The sequence below is a fragment of the Natator depressus genome, chromosome 12 (assembly GCF_965152275.1).
Source record: "Natator depressus isolate rNatDep1 chromosome 12, rNatDep2.hap1, whole genome shotgun sequence".
NCBI classification, from domain to species: domain Eukaryota; kingdom Metazoa; phylum Chordata; order Testudines; family Cheloniidae; genus Natator; species Natator depressus.
Window position 1 is genome coordinate 4,168,546 of NC_134245.1, and position 15,623 is coordinate 4,184,168.

At 47.8% G+C, this 15,623-nt stretch overlaps 2 protein-coding genes and 1 non-coding gene across 4 annotated transcripts in view; 2 read left to right on the forward strand and 1 right to left on the reverse strand.

The window, feature by feature from the left end:
- The window catches only part of COG4 (component of oligomeric golgi complex 4), a 33,205-nt gene extending 23,078 nt beyond the window's left edge, over positions 1 to 10,127 (reverse strand). The window contains exons 1-5 of one of the 2 annotated variants that reach the window (XM_074968366.1): positions 9,953 to 10,127; positions 8,714 to 8,796; positions 7,705 to 7,819; positions 4,434 to 4,608; positions 1,160 to 1,353 (exon numbers count right to left, since the gene is read on the reverse strand). In XM_074968366.1, coding sequence (XP_074824467.1) covers positions 1,160 to 1,353; positions 4,434 to 4,608; positions 7,705 to 7,819; positions 8,714 to 8,796; positions 9,953 to 10,099 — 714 coding nt within the window. In that variant the 5' untranslated portion in view covers positions 10,100 to 10,127. Of the gene's footprint in view, positions 1 to 1,159; positions 1,354 to 4,433; positions 4,609 to 7,704; positions 7,820 to 8,713; positions 8,797 to 9,602; positions 9,849 to 9,952 lie in introns of those variants that run through there. The other variant, XM_074968367.1, reaches the window with a different exon arrangement.
- Positions 10,128 to 10,391: 264 nt separating this feature from the next.
- Positions 10,392 to 15,623, forward strand: part of SF3B3 (splicing factor 3b subunit 3) — a 49,243-nt gene continuing 44,011 nt past the window's right edge. Inside the window, exons 1-4 of the mRNA XM_074968381.1 lie at positions 10,392 to 10,561; positions 13,376 to 13,492; positions 13,913 to 14,239; positions 15,362 to 15,534. Coding sequence (XP_074824482.1) covers positions 13,423 to 13,492; positions 13,913 to 14,239; positions 15,362 to 15,534 — 570 coding nt within the window. The 5' untranslated portion in view covers positions 10,392 to 10,561; positions 13,376 to 13,422. The remainder of the gene's footprint in view (positions 10,562 to 13,375; positions 13,493 to 13,912; positions 14,240 to 15,361; positions 15,535 to 15,623) is intronic.
- LOC141996933 (small nucleolar RNA SNORD111) lies at positions 14,622 to 14,699 on the forward strand. Its single transcript, XR_012641659.1, has one exon. It is a non-coding gene; the product is annotated as a small nucleolar RNA SNORD111 (small nucleolar RNA).

The window sequence follows — 15,623 nt, forward strand, 5'->3', positions numbered from 1 at the left end:
TGGACCTTACAGAGCAGGTGTTGATGCTTTGGGTCAGATGGCAGAGGGGACTCCAGGGGCAGGGCAGTCTACATCTCTAACAGAGATAGGTGTATTCGGCTGTGCTATGCAAACGGGAACCACTGTTAAAACAGCAGACAAATCCTAGCTTCTCACCTCTAGAAAACCTAGCTAAAGGCAGCCTAGCAAATACCCCCAACACCATTCACCAGGGCTCCTGCGCCCTGTGCAGAGAGCTGTAGGACATGAGATCAATGTGGTACAGCCTGGCTTCCTTCAGCACCTGGGTACCTGACTGTAATTCCCTTTTACACCACTGGGGGGCACCCCAAGTGCTTTCTGTGAAGACAAAGTAGCCCAGCAAGGCCCTTCCTGTCTCTCACCCCCAAGACTAGAGGGTCAAAAAGAAGAGCCATGGGAATCTCCAAGGCACCTAACTGTACCTCTGACCTTGTTCTATGCACTGTGATCTCCTTCCAGACACTCTTCACCCTTCCCTCCCCATTCTGCCCCATCCCAGTTCTCCGTCTCCTTCCAAGTCTCCCCACAGGCTTTCCCAGGTCTTCGCCTGTTGGGGCTCTTTCCACTTCCTCACTGTTTCCACTGTTTCCCATCCAGTCTGGTTCCTTTTCTCTAGAACAACCACAGGCACCAGCACTAGGCACAGCCCCAGGCACCAGCAGCTAGGACCAGGGGAGCAGGAGATGTAGGCCCCTCAACAAAATGCTAAGGTCTCATTTTCTGGGAGAAATCTGGCTAACCACAAGGGATCATTTAATCAGACTGAGGCACATAATGGCACCAGGAGAAACTGATCAATGTGCCAGTGCAGTAGGGCTGGGTGCAGAGGGGCCACGCTGGCCATAGCTGAGCGCAAGCAGCACGGTGCTGTCTCTAAGTGAGATAAGGGGGGGGGGGGGGGAAGCCACAGAGTGAGGGCCTGGGATCTGTGACTGATCACCCAAAAGCCCCACCTGGTAGCACAAAGAGCAGGGAAAGTGCTGACCAGGCCCAATCTCGTCTCGTCACATCTAACCATTATTAGATGCGCAGAAGCCAAGATCTCGTTCCTCAACACCTGTGTTGGCAGAAGCCCAATTTTACTCTCCTCTGAGGTGCTGTGGCCAGGGGCCACCGTGGGTTCTGCAGCGCCCATTACCTGTTTGCAGAGGTACTCTGAGAACTTGCTCAGCCCCTCCTCGTGTAAGCCCAGCAGGGGGAAGATCTTGAAGAAACGTTCCACCTGAGGCAGGTTGCCCTGCTTCGTAGCCACGTCAAATTTCTCAGTCACTATGATCTTCAGGCGCTGCTCTGCCTCCTGCAGGAGTTTCAGGTTGGCATCAATTATGCTGCCTGTTCAGAGGGCACAGCACTGCATTAGTACCAGGTTCAGGACACTCACCCTCCTGGCACCGCGCCCCTGTCGGAACAACTCCAAGTTGGCAGTCAGGAGCCATCAAAGCCTGGAAGGAGACAGGTCCCTGGCTCATATTCATTTCTTCCCCCAAACCACCCAGGACCTTTAACCTAAAGGTAAAAAGGGGGGTGGGAAGGGTAGGTGTATACATAGACTCTTCCAGCTCTGGGGGCTCATCATATCCCTATTCCCTAAGGCCTGGAGAGAAAACCTAATTAGGGTTAAAACACGTTAGCAACTCTGATGAACATCATTAATCCCTCCCTCTCTCTCCTATTGGCCCACACCCCCATATCCACCATGCATGGCCAATCAGATGCTCCATTGAAATACCATGGCATGCCTAGTTCCTGGGTCAGCAGAGGGGCTATTAACTGGAACAGCCACTACAAGCTGGCCATGTTTATCTTGGTTCTTTAGGAAGTCACCCCCCCACACACCCAATGAGCACCCCACGTTTAGCGAGAGGGCAGAATGCATGCCCCCCAACCCACCAATGCCCAGGTGTAGAAGAAGGGAGCAGCGGAAGATGGAGAGGGTTAGGAACAGCTAATTACAGAGAAATGGAATGGTGACTGAGCTCTGGCAGAGCTCTGGCAGGATGCTGTACAGCAAGGTCTTTACAAATTCACTCTCTAGCCAGTAAGGAATTTCTGTAGGTGAGACTGGACGGGGCAGAGCACTAATGCATCAACCTCTGCAATATTTAAACTTCTATTTAAAAAAACAAAATGAGACAAGAGGATTTACAAGCCATTCTGATTATCAGCAGCACACACGGAAAGCTTTCATTACTAAGTGCTGCCTGAGATTGCAGACAGACAGCCGCTGTCTCTACAACTCAGAGCGTCCCCCAACTAGCAGCAGCAGGAAATTGGCACGAATCTGCTAGATTTTGCCATGGCTATTCAGCACCTTGTGGGCAGCCATGAAACTGAAAAGAATCAGTCTTATTCTGCTGCCGCTTGGGGAAAAAACTCTGAGCTGCAGCCCAGACATACTGGAGCTATTCACAAGGACCCCAGAAATGCAAGATAGGGGAACAGAAGAGACATGGCCCTCTTCAAAAGCAGCACATAAGAAAGTCTGAATGACAGAGGGCAGGGAGAGGAGAAAGAGCTCCTCACCACTTCCAGAAACCAGAGGGCAGTGAGCACGAGTAATCACCCTGAGCCTGGCACTACCACCTGCTACATCTGTGGTGCAGCAACACAGAATGCTGTCCTGGAGAGAGACAGCCAATGAGAGGGCAGCTTGAGCCGGGGAGGGGGCTTGGAAAAAGCTGTTAGATAAGGAGGGAAGGAGAAGAAGCTAGATGCTGAGCAAGCAGATGAATTGGCTCTGGAGTAGGAGTTGAGGGGGCAAAAGAAAGGAACAGGACAATAAAAACAGGGGACTGGGAAGTGAGAAGGAGAAAAGAAAGAAAAATAGGAAAGATTTCAGGATCAGGAGAAGCAGGAAAAAAACCAGACCTGAGTATGTGAGCAGATATGTTAGAGAAGGGAAATAGATGGAAATAAAATCTACAGACGTACCAGAGACAGACTATCAAGGGGAAAACCTAAAGGAAATATAATTGGTGAAAAAGGGAATTGGTCAAATTTATTATTTATTTGGTGTATGCAGTCTGGTCAAGCCAAGCCACATTTTGCAGTCCTAAACAAGGTGTGTCATGGTTTGTGGCTGCCCACACTGATATAGTGGACTGCCTCTAAAACATCACTGAAATTCAGCTGCAGCACAAATTCCATGTCTGATACGAAACCAGCTGAGAAGGCGCCGTTGCCTTCAGGGTAAATCAAACCCGGGTTGACGTTGAGTCGGGTCTGAGACAAGATAATTGATCAAGAAGCTGTATTAGATTAAAACAGATCCTGAAAACAGTAAGTGAGAAGTCCACCCACAAGGGACCTAAAGTACATGAACTTCTGTTTGAACATCTGTTGAAGGAATACAGTTCAAAGGTGCCTAATGGACAAATGAGGGCCCACAAGGTAAACAAACCTGACTTGTGCATAAACTCAGTGGAAAGAGGTCCACCCTCAAGAACACTGAATCTACGGAGCAGTAAAAGTCGAAGAGAAGCAAAGAACAGGACAGCAAGAGTGGAGCTAAACTTACAGCCAAGGAGGAGAAAAGTTGATTCTTCCCTGAAGTGACACAGTCTATTGTTGAATGTTATTAACAAGAACAAAAGAGATCAATGTATTTGATATTAACTGCAGAGTAACGAAGGGTACCATGTACAAACTCGCAAAGGTTAACGTGCTGGTAACCTATGGGTTATTACTATAGGTAGTAAGTACTTGGTTATGTTATTTATCCTCCTGGGACAATTTGGGGGGTTTTCCCTTATCAAGTTCTAAAAATTTAAAATGATCCCTTTTGTCTTGGTTTGCATCTGCCTCGCCTCACAGTTAGCATAACCTAGCCATGTCACTGCACATGATTCAACTTTATCAGACACCTACAAGCCAGTGATTTAATATAAGAAATTAAACTATAGAGCAGAATCCAGGGACAAGCTCCTAACAGGTATTCCAGCAGCCCTCTGGGCATCACACCATGATGCTGCACTGGGCCCTCACTGATGAGCACCCTTCCTCCCATCATTTCTATCATGCACCACTGATTAGTGCATTTAGCCTGCTGGCTAGTAATTGGCTGCCAAGCTCTTCAAGCCCCAAGTCAGTAACTCTACATGTGTGGCAGTTTGCATAGATTTAGGGCCAGAAGGGGCCATTATGATTATCTAGTCTGACTTCAGTAGCCTTTTCAGTAACTAGCCACCTCAGCTTTCCCGCAAGTAATATTTGAACCTAATTATATCTCAGAAGTATTCAGACATTTCCATGTAAACGGCTACCTGCAGAAGCTGCCAACTAATTCCATAATCACAGACTTTGTTAACACACCCGTTGGCTTCAGTTTCTTTGGCTCTGGACAAAGTTAGAGCCTCAAAAAGCAAGAGTGCTCAGGTTATTTTACTAAACAGCTACACCTGGACAGCACCTACCCTCCTGGCCTTGTCGGCTCAGCTCAATGACTGATTTGTCCAGAGACAAGTAGCGGTGGATATGAGCAGCTGCTTGTTCATAATCTTCATTTCTCAATGCTGTTTGAACCCCATCCATGCAGAACTTCAGGTCCAAGATGTCATCAGCTCTCTGGATGGCCTGATAGAGGCGGTTCTGCAAGACAAACAGCAGTTAAGACTCCCCTTCCGTGGCTGGGCCAGAGAAACAGAACTAGAGAAAAGAGAGAGTACAGCAGGAGGGGGAGGAGAGATGGCTGCCAGAGATGGAGAGGCTACTTCGGTATAAGGTCAGCAACTAGCTGGATGAGAAGCTTGAGCTGCTTTGAGAGTTGTGATGGATGACCTTAAAGGAAGAAGGGCCCCAAGTCTGTCCACCCAAAATCTGGATTGTACTCAAGAGCCACCCCTAATTTGCACAGAACAGAGCAGATTACAGCTCACTCACCTTTAGCAGAGAGGCCTGGTCTGCACAGATTACAGGTGTCAGCATGCAATCTTTAAATCTACCTCTGTACAAAGAAGACGGTAGCTCCAGACTACAGCATGGACCTCTGAGGTCCATGTCTACCTCCATTGTCTCAACCTATTACACCAGGAGTGAGGAAGGGAGGAATCATAGAATCATAGAATATCAGGGTTGGAAGGGACCTCAGGAGGTCATCTAGTCCAACCCCCTGCTCAAAGCAGGACCAATCCCCAACTAAATCATCCCAGCCAGAGTTTTGTCAAGCCTGACCTTAAAAATATCTAAGGAAGGAGATTCCACCACCTCCCTAGGTAACACATTCCAGTGTTTCACCACCCTCCTAGTGAAAAAGTTTTTCCTAATATCCAACCTAAACCTACCCCACTGCAACTTGAGATCATTACTCCTTGTTCTGTCATCAGCTACTACTGAGAACAGGCTAGATCCATCCTCTTTGGAACTCCCTTTCAGATAGTTGAAAGCAGCTATCAAATCCCCCCTCATTCTTCTCTTCCGCAGACTAAACAATCCCAGTTCCCTCAGCCTCTCCTCATAAGTCATGTGCTCCAGCCTCCTGATCATTTTTGTTGCCCTCCGCTGGACTCTTTCCAATTTTTCCACATCCTTCTTGTAGTGTGGGGCCCAAAACTGGACACAGTACTCCAGATGAGGCCTCACCAATGTCGAATAGAGGGGAACGATCACATCCCTCGATCTGCTGGCAATGCCCCTACATATACATCCCAAAATGCCATTGGTCTTCTTGGCAACAACAGTACACTATTGACTCATATCCAGCTTCTCGTCCACTGTAATCCCTAGGTCCTTTTCTGCAGAACTGCTGCCGAGCCATTCGGTCCCTAGTCTGTAGCGGTGCATGGGATTCTTCTATCCTAAGTGCAGGACTCTGCACTTGTCCTTGTTGAACCTCAGATTTCTTTTGGCCCAATCCTCTGATTTGTCTAGGGCCCTCTGTATCCTAACCCTACCCTCCAGCGTATCTACCTCTCCTCCCAGTTTAGTGTCCTCTGCAAACTTGCTGAGGGTGCAATCCACACCATCCTCCAGATCATTGTGGTCACATCACAAGAGAGTACCACTATTTTTCCTCACCCCAAACTAATGAAGATATTGAACAAAACCGGCCCCAGGACCAACCCTTGGGGCACTCCACTTGATACCGGCTGCCAACTAGACATGGAGCCATTGGTCACTATCCGTTGAGCCCGACAATCTAGCCAACTTTCTATCCACCTTATAGTCCATTCATCCAGCCCATACTTCTTTAACTTGCAGGCAAGAATACTGTGGGAGACCGTGTCAAAAGCTTTGCTAAAGTCAAGGAATAACACGTCCACCGCTTTCCCCTCATCCACAGAGGCAGTTATCTCGTCATAGAAGGCAATTAGATTAGTCAGGCATGACCTGCCCTTGGTGAATCCATGCTGACTGTTCCTGATCACTTCCTCTCCTCTAAGTGCTTCAGAATTGATTCCTTGAGGACCTGCTCCATGATTTTCCCAGAGAGTGAGGTGAGGCTGACTGGCCTGTAGTTCCCCAGATCCTCCTTCTTCCCTTTTTTAAAGATGGGCACTACATTAGCCTTTTTCCAGCCATCCGGGACTTCCCTGGATTACCATGAGTTTTCAAAGATAATGGCCAATGGCTCTGCAATTACATCCGCCAACTCCTTTAGCACTCTCGGATGCAACGCATCCGGCCCCATGGACTTGTGCTCATCCAGCTTTTCTAAATAGTCCCGAACCACTTCTTTCTCCACAGAGGGCTGGTCACCTCCTCCTCATGCTGTGCTGCCCAGTGCAGTAGTCTGGGAGCTGACTTTGTTCGTGAAGACAGAGGCAAAAAAAGCATTGAGTACATTAGCTTTTTCCACATCCTCTGTCACTAGGTTGCCTCCCTCATTCAGTAAGGGACCCACACTTTCCTTGACTTTCTTCTTGTTGCTAACATACCTGAAGAAACCCTTCTTGTTACTCTTAACATCTCTTGCTAGCTGCAACTCCAAGTGTGATTTGGCCTTCCTGATTTCACTCCTGCATCCCCGAGCAATATTTTTATACTCTTCCCTGGTCATTTGTCCAATCTTCCACTTCTTGTAAGCTTCTTTTTCGTGTTCAAGATCAACAAGGATTTCACTGTTAAGCCAAGCTGGTCGCCTGCCATATTTACTATTCTTTCTACACATCGGGATGGTTTGTCCCTGTAACCTCAATAAGGATTCTTTACAATTCAGCCAGCTCTCCTGGACTCCTTTCCCCCTCATGTTATTCTCCCAGGGGATCCTGCCCATCAGTTCCCTGAGGGAGTCAAAGTCTGCTTTTCTGAAGTCCAGGGTCCGTATTCTGCTGCTCTCCTTTCTTCCCTGTGTCAGGATCCTGAACTCGACCATCTCATGGTCACTGCCTCCCAGGTTCCCATCCACTTTAGCTTCCCCTACCAATTCTTCCCAGTTTGTGAGCAGCAGGTCAAGAAGAGCTCTGCCCCTAGTTGGAATGCTATCTGACCAGCTGTGATAAACAGGGGATTTCCTTTTTTTACTTGTACATTGGTACTGCCTAGGAGTGCGAAGGAGGTACCAGGATCCTGCCATGGTAGGTGCAATATAAACCTAGAACAAATCAGGGCTCGGCTTCAGCTCTTGTCTTCCCGCATGCAGGTGAAGAGCTCATGCTCCTCTATCTGTCAAATGCATACTCGCTCGTCTACTCACCCACACACAGCAGAAAGAGAGCTCAGTGCAGAGCTCCCACATGGTCCCGTTACCTTAGCAAGATCAAGCTGCCGAACTTTACTGCTGACGTTTTCAGCCAGGTTACAGGTGAAGGTGATCATCCCAGCCAACTGTCTGGCATCCCCCTCAATCAGCTGCAGGTTAGGACTGGAAACAGATGCAGGGAACATTGGTTATACATGTGAAAAGTGGATATGAAGCAGCAGTACATTCTGCGATGTATTTCCCCACACAGACACTTGCACCTGCCAGCACCATGGTCTCTCACCCCTCATGAACTGCTGCGTACTTTCACTGAGGCAAGAGGCCAAATCCAAGAGTGAGATGTAGAAGAAAGCAGCACATCCAGGCCTGACCAATGGCTGTCTCCCTTGTATTAAAACGATGTGTGGAGTCGGATTGATGCGCTGGCCTTGTGTTTTGTGGAACTGCCATCTTGTATTCCAGAATCCAAGCTTTTATTAAATATAATTGAGGATCTAGCTCTTACGGTCATAAAAATAACTTACAAAATGAACTAGAGGTAAGTAGATGCAGTAACGTCTGCCCAAGTCTACAGACAGCCTGAAACAACAGAGCTGAAGAGGCATGCTATTTCCATTCATATAAATTGACTGTTAACTCTTAAGCCTACTGTTAACAATTTGAATGGAATCTTTGTTTACAATTTCACTACTGATCAAAGCATGAGTGGGACAATTAAGAAGAACTTCACAATCTACTGTGAATGGCAGCTCATTTTGTTGTCACAGGTGGTCACATCACAAGAGAGTACAACTATTTTTCCTCACCCCAAACTAATGCTGTATAATTCTTTTTCATGTACCTTTCATGTCAAAGTGTTTTCCAGACAGAAATTGCTTCCCCACACTGACAGGCAGCTTCATCTGTGGTAGAATGAAGCAGCTGCTGAACAGTGTAAGGTAACATTACAAGGAAGAATTTGATATCCAGAGCTTGCTTACTTTCTTTTTTAACCAAAGCATCAGATCACATAGTACTAGCTTCACTCAAGCAGGATTAAACTGGTAAACTACTAACCCCAGGCGATGAAGGGTGACCATCTTGCTCTCTATGGTATTCTGTTGTTCCAGGAGCGCCTCCAGCTCTTCCTCCACCCCTTTCTGAAAAAGAAAGCAGCCTCACGTCACTTCATGCCCCTTTCAGGCCAATCATCAACGCCACTAGCTAAGAACCAAACTCTCAAATCAGGAGCATGAGCCAAGCAGGGCACTAAAGCTTCTGAGAGTTCAGCTCATATGCAATCCTTCAAAAGCCCAGAAATCCATCCTAATCTGACAGGTTTCAGAGTGGTAGTCGTGTTAGTCTGTATCAGCAAAAACAACGAGGAGTCCTTGTGGCACCTTAGAGACTAACAAATTTATTTGGGCATAAGCTTTTGTGGGTTCGCCCACGAAAGCTTATGCCCAAATCAATCTGTTAGTCTCTAAGGTGCCACAAGGACTCCTTGGTGTTTTTGCTGATACAGACTACATTTACACCCCAGTCTCTTCTCAAAGGCCACTTCTGGGGTATGCGGGCAGTCCTTTATCACACATTTTTTTTAAAAATCACCTCTGCCCAAGGTACAGGTGACCAAGCTGCCTACATGAGTGAATCAGAGTTCGGCAAGGTGCTCCCAGGCTTAGAAGATGGGGTTGCTGCAGAGGCAATAGAATCAGCCTGTCAGGGCTGTAACAGGTGGTCAAAGAAGCATTTAACGTTGTTGTTCTGTAGCAATCTTTCCTGACCATCTAATGAAGTTCTGGCAAAGAGACATCCAGTCTTTCTGGTCAGAGGCTATATCACCACCACATCGGGGGCAAAGGGAGTGGGAGTACTTGAATAACATGACGACAGCTTCGCTAAAAGAACCTAAATAGAAGAGAACGGTTGGGAAAATGGCTATATGTTAATTTTGGAAAGTCACCCGCGCTAAGTCAGAGATATTGATGTTTTCCCTCCAAACGAGATGCCGGTGATTCCCTGCAGCGTTTTAGCACGCAATAATGGCTAGCTCGTATGCAGTGCGTCTCAACAGTAGATCTCGCAGCACTTGAAGAGGAGGTCAGTGACAGTGCAAGGCAGCCAGGACACCGATCTACACTTCAGTGAGCGTTTCAAAGAACACCTCGCGGTTCTCCCGCAAAGGAAAAGGAGTAAGTTTGGGTCCTTTTCTCCTGTCCCAGGGACCCGTCTCTGGGGCAGGGCGGAGGGTCCCGACTCCCGGAGGGGGCGTGGGGCAGACCTAGGACCCGGCGCTGGGCGGAGCCGCCCCACCTCCTCCCCGCACAGGCGGCTGTAGGCGGCCTCCAGCTCTGGCAGGTCGGTGAGCGAGCGGATCCGCTCCATAGAGAGTGACGAGGCGGAGGCAGAGACGCCGCCTTCACCCCCTGGCAGCCACAACCCCGAGACAGCCGCCGCCATCTTTGGTTCCGGGTGACACCGTCACTTCCGGAAGAGCCTCCGAGGCCCCAGCGATGCGGTCCGCGCGGCCGTTAGGGCTGTCCCAATTGGTGCCTGAGTGGCGCATGCTCACGAGGCCTCTCGGTTTGGGTTGGCGACGCGGAGCGAGGGTCTCCGGGGGTCGAAGGCGGTGGGGTAGGAGCCCCGGGGGAGTTGCCTCGTCTTTGTGTGGGGTTCGTTCAGGCATTGAGCGGGACAGCCCCGCGTCGCGCGCGCCGGAAGCCCCTGGGGGTGGGGCAGGTCAGGGTGCGCGCTGGGTCGATGGCGGGGCGGGTTGGCCGGCTGGTGGCCTAGGGGGAGCGAGCGAATCTGCCGCCATCCCGCGCGGTGAGAGCCGCCGTAGCCTGCGGGGCAGCGACGGGTAGGAGAGTGCGACGGGCCGCGGCTGTGGGGCGGGGTATCGGCCGCGCTGTGCACATCGAGGTGAGTGCAGGCTGTTCCGGCGGGAGCCGCGCGCGGAGTGGGGAGGGGAGGGGAGGATTGTGCATATGGGGCGGGAGGGAAGTGGGGGGGGTGCGCGGGGAACACTGGGGAAGAGGGGAGCCGAGCATTGAAAACTGGTGGGGAAAGGAAGCGAGATGTCAATGGGAAGAATGTGCAGACGGGGCTGGGGTGGGAAAGCGGGGAGCCTTCCCCTTCCTTTCCTCTTTGAATGGCCTTTGGGTGCTTTGATTGCACGTGTCTGCCTGATGCTGGTCCTGTGTGTGCTGCCTCACAGCGAAGAGGTGAGCAACTTTGCCTGACTTTTGTGTCTCCCGGGGGAAGCCAGGCCTCCTCCATAAACAGGGTGACTCTGTGGAGGTGCCCGAAGACAAATATTTCCATGGGCGGAGGAGGCATAGATGCCCTTGTTTCTCCAGGACTTTATTAAAGGGGCGCTATTAGCTTGAAGATCAAGTCCGCTGGATAGATCGCTCCAGGTGCTGAGTCACTGTTGTGTTTTGTGGTTTTACTATCACTGGGAGCTATTTTCTGTTCTAAACGTTTTTCTTTCCTCTGTTGCTGTGTGAAAGACCCACACGCAGCGGAATTTTGGTCTCCCATGGGGAAGTGGAATTGACCGCACAAAGGGTGCCGAAATGCACCACCAGTGATACCATCGCAGGACCTAACCAGATCAGCCACACCATCACCGGTTCATTCACCTGCATGTCCACCAATGTAATCTACGCCATCATGGGCCAGCAATGCCCCTCTGCTCTGTACGTCGGCCAAACTGGACAGTCCCTACGTAAAAGGATAAATGGACACAGATCAGATATTAGGAAGGGCAATATACAAAAACCTGTAGGAGAACACTTCAACCTCCCTGGACACACACTAGCAGATTTAAAGGCAGCCATCCTGCAGCAAAAAACCTTCAGGACCAGACTTCAAAGAGAAACTGCTGAGATTCAGTTCATTTGCAAATTTGACACCATCAGCTCAGGATTAAACAAAGACTGTGACTGGCTTGCCAACTACAAAAGCAGTTTCTCCTCCCTTGGTGTTCACACCTCAGTTGCTAGAAGAGGGCCTCATCCTCTCTGATTGAACTCGCCTCCTTATCCCTAGCCTGATGCTTTCTTGCATATTTATACCTGCCTCTGGAAATTTCCACTGCAGGCGTCCGATTCACCCACAAAAGCTTATGCTCCAATACGTCTGTTAGTCTATAAGTTGCCACAGGACTCTTTTCCGCTTTTACAGGTCCAAACTAACATGGCTACCCCTTTGAGAAATGCACAAAGTACACTGGAAAATAATTTTTTAAAATCTCAATTTTTTTTTAGTTATAATGTCTTAAGTGCTGCTTGTAACCATCGTAGGTTACAGACTTCCAGGCAAGAGTGTAATCTTTGTTGTCCCTTTAATTTAGGTGGAAGCTGCTGGCCTGTTTCCCTTATCTACCTGTAGAAATAAGCATTTCAGGCTAGGTTTCTACAGTACAGGGCAGACAGGGTAACCTGCTCTAAGCCACAATTTGCACTGGTGCAGCTTACCCCAGTTTCAAGCAAAGGGTGAACGCCATTGATGAAAATAGCAGCTTTGTTTGTCTGTGCTAAGAGTTTGTGTTGTACTGCCAGCTGGCCACTGATGGCCGTGACCTGTAACCAGTCTCTTGTTTAAAATGATGCCGTCGAGGTTGATGAGCCTAACATTAAACCAAACCTATTTTTAATTTTTTTTTAAATGAAGCCCAGATTTATTCTTTCCTTTCTATCAGCACTTCCATACAAGAGCTGCAATATTCTCCTCCATTACCTATAAACCTAGGGACCTAGAGAATAGAGCACTGAACTGAAAGTCAGGAGACCTGGGTTCTTTCCCTGTCTCTGCCACTTGCAGAGGTGACCTTGGACAAGTCACTTCACCTCTCCATGTCCTAGTTTATCCATGTGTAACATGGGAATAACACTTCCTTCCTCTGTAAAGTTCTTGGATTGCTACTGATGAGGTGGCATTATTAGTGATATTATTAAATTCTCAGAAGCAGACAGAAATGGAGTAAAAATAAACAGGGAACAAGGACTGAAGTCAGTTTTGACAGCTTGTCCTTGCAAGAGCGTAGCCAAGGGCCTGTGCTGTTTCAGCTTGTCACTCAAGTCAGGTGCCTGCAGAACCAAACAAAGCTAGTATGTCAGTTTTTATGCAGCTCAGCGTCTGTCCTAAACTTAGATCGTAAATTGTATTAAAAAATCACTGTAGGCTAATAATTTTACACCAAATTATCAGGTTTATCCTTCGTTCCTTCTAAATGAGTGTAACATGGATCGAAATGTCAGAGTCCGCCTAAAGGACCAAAAAAAAGCTGACCTGCTATCCTTGTTTAAAAAGGAACTAAATGTCTTTTAAAATGAAACCCCTAAATAACTAGAGTAGGAAGCTAGAGCTTTCAGTGAATAGCTGACTTGATCTAGTGGACTGAGCCATGGAATGGAGAACCAGGAACACCCAAGTTCTAATCTTGGCTCTGACTTGAAGTCTGTGGCTTTGAGCAAGTTTTCCTATTGTTAAAATAGGGATAATCTCATGAGTACAGAGAAGGCTGGGGGGGAGTCCTGATTAATCAGTGTTTGTAAGGTCCTTGAATGTTGGCCAGTTAGAATAATATGAGGCATGCAATCTCAAAATTGTGTCTGTGGGACACAGAAACACAGGCTGTTTAATGCTGTTCCTTTGGGCTGACACAATGTACGTTTTAAATGTAGATCCTGTTTTGCATATTCTTAATTTTTGTTGCTGTTTTGTTCACAGCTGACTCAATAAGTGAGACGCATGAGTGAAGTGGATCTGTCGCCACCATGTTCCTTTACAATTTAACATTGCAGCGAGCCACTGGCATCAGCTATGCCATCCATGGCAATTTCTCAGGTAATCTCTGCTCTCCTGACTAGGAAACTTTCAGGCTGAAGTAAAGCAAGGTCTTTTCCATTATAAGCTACTTAGCTACAGCATTAGTTTTTCACTGAGGTTCTGCTCCTATTAGTGCCGCTACCTGGGTTGACTAAGAAGCTGCAGTTTGAGGGAAAGATCTGGTGTTGAGAAAGAACTTGGAACCAGGAATTTATAAATTCAGATCCTGGTTTCCTCACTGAGTTTGCGGGGCCTTAGTTAAATCATTTAACTTCTCTCTGCCTCAGTTTTCTGATCTGTAAACTGGATACTTGAATACTCTGGAGGCTGTGAGACTTGCTTTGGTGATTAATGTTTGAAAGGCACTTTGAATTTCTTGGTTTTTACATCTCCTAACTTATAGTTGGTGATAAGTTTCTCATGGCTTTGACTTCTTAGGAACCAAACAACAGGAAATTGTTGTTTCCCGGGGGAAGATCCTGGAGTTGCTCCGCCCTGATCCCAACACGGGGAAAGTACACACCTTGCTGACAGTGGAAGTGTTTGGAGTCATTCGCTCCCTCATGGCCTTCAGACTGACAGGTGGAACCAAAGACTATATCGTGGTGGGTAGTGATTCGGGTCGCATTGTTATCCTGGAGTACCAGCCCTCCAAGAACATGTTTGAGAAGATTCACCAGGAAACCTTTGGCAAGAGTGGCTGTCGCAGAATCGTTCCTGGCCAGTTCTTGGCTGTGGACCCAAAGGGCCGTGCTGTCATGATCAGTAAGTCATCTGTACTGTCTTCCTTAGTTGTAGCATTTAAAGACGTGAGTGCGGGAAACTGATTCTCCTTGGGATTGTTGCTTTGCCTTTTCCTTACTTCAAGGATGACAGTTTTTGCAGCCTGCTTCTCAGCTATAGTCTCAAGTGCTTTTCATGCAGGCATTTCATTAAATTCCAGCCTTTGGAATGAAAAGTCCAGATGTATGGAATTTGTTCCTGCCTATTGTCATGATTGCACAACTGAGTGCCAAAAATTGGGCCATAACAGTGTAGGAAAGAAACCTGCTCAGGTAGTGGTAAGCAAACAACCCATTTGAGGCTGATGATTGGAAAAAGAGAAGATGGGATGCAGACGACCCAGTCATGGTGCAGCCAGCTTTCTCTGCCTGAAATGATGATATGAATTCATGTCTCTTCTCTGAGATTGACTATGGAGACAACTGCATTTCTGATCAGGCCCTGCAGGTATAAACTCTTAGATTATTCCAACTTTCAGGGTTTGCATTACCAGGCAGCTTAACAATTGTATTATAGTGAAAATAATGACAATACTGGCTTGGAAGGAAGCTACTTGCTTCATTTTAACCTGAAGGTAGCACTGTGCAATTTGTCTGTTATTCAGGATGACAGCTGAGAGCAGGACTTGCTCAGTAAATTACTGTGTATGCTGTATATCAGCAAAGAAACGCATACCTCAATTACAGTGCAATTTTAGAGGGTTTCCATGGAACTGTTTCCCTTCTGTTGCATAGCTGCTACTCTTTCCTCATCTGTTAGCTACTGTGGCTGCATGTTTTGCCAAGCAGATGCTGCTGCAGATTTTCCGCCTGTGAACTGAACATACCTTGAGTTGTGGCTTGTGTGAGTGGAGCTTAAAAAGGTCATCTGCAAGGTTAAACCTGTTCCTGAGTCACTGATTCGTTTTTAAAGATTTTAAATACTGAAGTTAGGGAGTTGACATAAACTTAAGTGTGATGGGGAAATTATGGGACAAGATGTTATGCTTCTGTTTTCCTGCAAAGCTGTCAGTTGGCTGTTTTTGTGCAAAGGCGGGCGGTGGTGCAGTTGTCTTCAGCTTCGCGTCCCCAATCTAGGTATTTTATGCACTGTTGTTCCCTGCAGGTGCCATTGAGAAACAGAAGCTGGTATACATCCTGAACAGAGATGCTGCTGCCCGGCTCACCATTTCTTCCCCACTGGAAGCCCACAAGGCCAACACCTTGGTCTACCATGTGGTGGGAGTAGATGTGGGGTTTGAAAACCCAATGTTTGCTTGTCTGGAAATGGACTATGAGGTAACCAGGGACAAGGTCCTAGTCTCTTACCCTACTCCCTCTGCTCAGCTAGCTCAGTCTCCTTCCTCTCTGTCCCTTCAGCTAGCATG